This window comes from Myotis brandtii, unplaced genomic scaffold (genome assembly GCF_000412655.1).
Source record: "Myotis brandtii unplaced genomic scaffold, ASM41265v1 scaffold404, whole genome shotgun sequence".
In the NCBI taxonomy this organism is placed as follows: domain Eukaryota; kingdom Metazoa; phylum Chordata; class Mammalia; order Chiroptera; family Vespertilionidae; genus Myotis; species Myotis brandtii.
Window position 1 is genome coordinate 329,391 of NW_005365520.1, and position 5,069 is coordinate 334,459.

A 5,069-nucleotide genomic window follows, 5' to 3' on the forward strand; every position below is an offset into this window, starting at 1 on the left:
CTTTGTGAGATATGTAAATATTTCAGAAAAAAAGAAACATGTTTTTACAGCATGTCTTTTTTTTTTCTGAATTCATTTCCTATCCTGCAGGCCAATCACTTTGCTGTGCACCATGATGAAGAGAAAGATGTCATCACAGGCTTGAAACAAAAGACTTTGTATGGACGGCCCAACTGGGATAATGAGTTCAAGACAATTGCGAGTCAACACCCAAAGTAAGGCATTTCCTGCTTTAAGGTGTTCTTGTGGCTTGTGGTCTGTCTAAAAGCAGCAGCTCCCAAATATGGCTATATTTGTATATTGAAAATGAAACTACCCAGATTCCTATATTTACACCTAATGGAAGGTTCTACATATCTTTGACTTCAAGATGAGTCTTTCAATCACATCAAAATTACCTGGAGAGTTATTAGAAACAAAGATTCTCAGGCCCCCACCTTGGACATTTTGAATCCTGTTCCTCCCAAGTAGGACCATAAGTTGGTTCTTTTCTTTCACCTTCTAAATTTCACTAGTGTCTCTACTTCTTTTAATTCAATACAATTTATACATATTATTAAGGAGACACTGTCCCCACTTTCAGTTTTAGCTTTTGGGTCTAAAATCATAAATTGACAGACATCCCAATGTCCTTTCTGCCCTTACTAAAGCTTCATCAGGAAACTTTGAGGGGATCCTTTATCTTGTTGGAATATATTATAAACTCAAGAAATCTCTGCAAATATACCCTTAAGGTGATTGCTTACATTTTAATGAGCATATGAATCACTCAGATGATCTTTTCAAAATGCAGGTGCTGATTTTAGTAGAACTGGGGAAGGGCCCAAGAATCTGTATTATTAAAAAGCTGTCACTGAGGCTACTGGTCTGGAACCACGCCTTTCAGGGATTCAGACTCTCAAATATAGAGAGATAAAGCTACACCAAGCTGTGGGCAGAGCTGGTGTACTTAAGAGTGGACTTGTTCCTGATTTCAGGATGCTGGGAGGGTTGGGAGGACACAGAGCCCTGAAGGGAAGTAGCTCACAGACTCACAAATTCACCACGATTTTTTCTGTGGTAAAGGTTTCCATAAACCTTGCTTAAATGTGTTAGGTGGCTCAGGAGGTGGCGTAGGAAATAAAGAGAGCCGAGTCAATCAGAAAAGAAAGAAAAGGAAAGATTTTATTCTGCGTCCCCGGGCGACCCACAAACCCCAAAGACGGCCAGTGGATTCGCGCCAACAGGGAAGGGGGGTTTCTTTTTATGCAGGTGTTTAATGAGGGGCGGGGGCATGAGCTGAGGAAGTTCCCGCCTGAGGAGTTGGCAGGGTATTCAGGAAGGAGTCAGTATCTGTGTGGGGTCGTCGTGGATACCAGGGAGGAGCCAGTATCTGTGTCTGGCATGCTGATCTGTTAGAAATTCCAGGGAGGGTCCATTATCTCGTCACGCATCTGCATGCATCTGATCCTAGGCTCCCTCATTTTAGTATCCTGCTGCCTTCACAAATAGGGCTGAGCAGCTCTCCCATGGGGCAATCTAAACCCAACCATTTGTGGAAAAGACAAAGGATCAGAGGGGCTCTTCCCTGAGGCCTAAAATCATTTGGAAATCCCCCTAGGTGCTGTGTAATCTATGGCATCCCAAAACCTGAAACTATCTTTTCTTTCTTTCCCCAAAGTACCAGAATAGGAGTTTTCCTCTGTGGACCTGAAGCCTTGGCTGAAACCCTCAGTAAACAAAGCATCTCCAACTCTGAGTCTGGCCCTCGGGGAGTGCATTTCATTTTCAATAAGGAAAACTTCTAATTGGTTTCTTTCATGAGAAAATAAATGTGGGTTATACTGTTGAATGTCCAAATAGTGCTAGCTGATTATGTAAGTTCCCCCCTTAAAAAATGGAGAAAAAGAAATTCTAATGTGAAAGTTTTCCCTGAAAGGAATGTCAGATTGTTTGATTGTAATAATTTGCATTTGAATGGGGCTTTATAGTTTTCAGTCCACTTTTACAAACATTTTTTTTCTGTCATTCATGCCAGAGAAAGGTAGGGCAATGATTCCTGGAGTTAGTTTTTAGGATAAAAAACAAATGGGGACTCAAATGATGAAGTAACTTCCCGAAGGTTATGAAGCTGAGATGCATCTGACTCCAGATTTGGTATTCTTCCCACAATACCAGGCTACCTGGAAATGGGTTTGTATATTCCCCAAAAGGAGAAGCAAACCAGAAAGTAGCTATTCATTTTCCATTTTGTATCATCTTTGTTCTCATTATTGTCATATGGAAGGAAATATTATGTGCTGACACATTTAACATGAATGTGTCAGTGTTCGATTTTTAACATTAACATTAAACATTTAACATTAACAGGATTGACAGGATTGACAACATTAACAGGATTAACATTAACAGGATTGACATTTGTTCATACTTCAGTTTACCAATAGATCATATTAATTGTGTCAGATATTCTTCTTACAAAAGAATATTAGAGTAACTGAAATTGATGTATTACCCAACATATACAATCATGCTTGGCGCAGAGTAGATATTCAATGAAAATCTGTTGAATGAATGAATGAATGAATGAATGAAAAGACATTTAGAACCATATAATGCCAGGGTAGAATTAATTTAAAGCCTTAAACAGAATTCTCTGAGGAAATAACTTCTGTTACTCTTATAGGCCAAAGGAACATGATGCTCCTGAAGGTAGGGAACAGGCTAAGGATAGTAACCAATAGGGTGTCCTGGAGGTTCCCTCACATTCATATTTGAAGCATGGAGAGAAGGTAGATGGAGGCAGAGAACGGACCTTCTACTGTAACTCAGGCTGGCTTCTCTAGTCTTGCTGTCTGTGTTATGAAAGAAATGCATACTTGAAAGGATCTCCCCCAACCATCACTTGTGAATTTAAAATTAAGAATTGTGACAAATATGTATCTGAATGTCCATCTACCTTAAATAGCATCACCCCTTGCTTTACTTAAATACTCACATACAAAAATGGTTCTTATTGTGTGACTAATGATTTATTGTTTTATCATCATCACCATGAAAGTTATATCCTAGAAACTAAAATACCCAGTTTATTGTGTAGGTATTGAATTCACACTCAATAGAATGTTCTCCATATCTATGTGTTCAAAAGAGAGTCTCTAAATCATTGTTAATATGGCCAGAAACATTTTTCTTTTTCTTACAACTGCTCTTATATCTGTTAACTAAAAAGTTTTCTTGGCCCAACCCTCTGGAGCCACAGATATTTAGAATTATTCAACTTCAGTAAGGAGGAAGAAAGAGAAGTAAGCAGGGGGAAGGGCAGAAGACAAGGTTTGGAATAAAAGGGCAAGAAGGAGGAAAGAGAATAGAAGAATGAGAGAAAGCTAAAAAGGCAAAAGGTTAGGGTAGGGGAAAGGGACCTCACATTGCTCAGTTTCTACCCCAGACTTAAAGTCTTATATGTACTGAATGTAAGTGAAGGGAGCATGCACATATTCATTTTATTTTGATTACTTATGATATTGAATATGAGATTCTTATTACAAATTTTGATGTGAGTGAATATATTCAGGGTACTGGGATAAACTAGTAAGAACTCAGATTTTCTTTTGGGTTCTCAGGATGACCAGGACACTAACAAGTCAGGTCTGCTGCTGGTATGTCATCTTCCCAAAATGTCCCAGGAAAGTTTCCAAGTAGAGAAATGTAGGTCCAGCCTGCTCACACTGCATGCCAAGTACCAGTTCATTCATTTAACAAATTTTTATTGTGCTATTACAATGACTCTGGCTCTATCTTCCTGTTTTCAATTCTTGATACCAAGTGTGAGGAAAGGGGGAACCACACTTATACGGAGTCTGGGAATCTTGGCTACCACTAACCTATTTTGACATAAATAAAACCAACTCCATTTGTTGCTCTGAAAATGTTTCTCCCTTTGGCACTATAAAGGGTTTTCTCCCTTTGGCACAACATGGTTACCAAAATCAAGAAATCTGCCCTGTGTTATGCTGGTTATGTGATTTTTAAAGATGAGTATAAAAGTGCTTGTCATTTTGAGAGCTTTCTTCTTCATGCTTCTTCCAAGCCACCAGTGCATCTTTTTTTTAATATTTAGTATTTAGCATTTAGTAACAATTACTGAGAGAATGACTAAGCAGTGTTTTAATCTCAACATTCTAAAGGCTTTTCTTAGTTCTTTCGTTTTTGCAATATTGCTTTTATAAAATTTGAATGCTTGTAGGTATGGTATGTGATTATCCTGGGGGTCCCTGGGAGATAATTCTTAGGAAGAACTATTAAAACTGTACTCGATATTAAAATTAATGAACTCTTTTGGTGTCTGTGTTGTTGATCTTTGTGTTAAAGGGTGGATTCAGATAGTAAAGATTTCTTTTCTTCAACGGTAGAGTTGAGATTCCCTGTGTTTTTGTATATGTCATGCCAAACACTGCACAATTTATGGATTGGGAAGGGAAAACTGAGTATAGAGTTCTGTGCTACTGCCCTGGTGACCCTCACATCACTGGTATAAGGAACAAGGAAGTATCACCTCACATCAGAATTTAAAAGGCAAAGAAGCCCTAGCATAAGACCTCTTTTTTTTTCATTTCCTCTTGGGTTCTAACTATGCAATTAAGTGTCATCAAATCAGATTGTTAATATATATACATATGATTCTGTGTTGGCCATTGTTCTAAATGAGTCAACCAGTTACAATCTCCACTGTCCAGGAAATGGATAAAGGCATAGGCATATATTCCTGTGGGAGTCAGCAAATTCTGCCATGGTGGCTAAGGACATTACCTGAAACAAGTGTTAATAATAGAAATAGCTAGCTAACATTTAGCAAATACCTTCTACTATGTCAAACATTTTACATACACTTCAGCTAATCACTCAGGACACTCCAAGGTAGTCATTTTATCCCAATCTTGTTGATAAAAAGCTAGTCTAAGAAATCTAACACTGATACAAACTATCATTTAGCTTACAGTCATATATAGGTGACACTGTATCCTTAGTGTATTAGAAGGTAGGTATTGACAGTCTGTCTTGTTATTGGTGGTATGAAGTTTAATCACCAG

At 38.2% G+C, this 5,069-nt stretch overlaps 1 protein-coding gene across 1 annotated transcript in view; it reads left to right on the top strand.

Moving 5' to 3' along the window:
- LOC102244245 (cytochrome b-245 heavy chain) overlaps positions 1 to 4,317 on the top strand; it is a 39,225-nt gene extending 34,908 nt beyond the window's left edge. Inside the window, exons 12-13 of the mRNA XM_005873286.2 lie at positions 91 to 215; positions 1,661 to 4,317. Coding sequence (XP_005873348.1) covers positions 91 to 215; positions 1,661 to 1,787 — 252 coding nt within the window. The 3' untranslated portion in view covers positions 1,788 to 4,317. The remainder of the gene's footprint in view (positions 1 to 90; positions 216 to 1,660) is intronic.
- Positions 4,318 to 5,069: the final 752 nt, after the last annotated feature.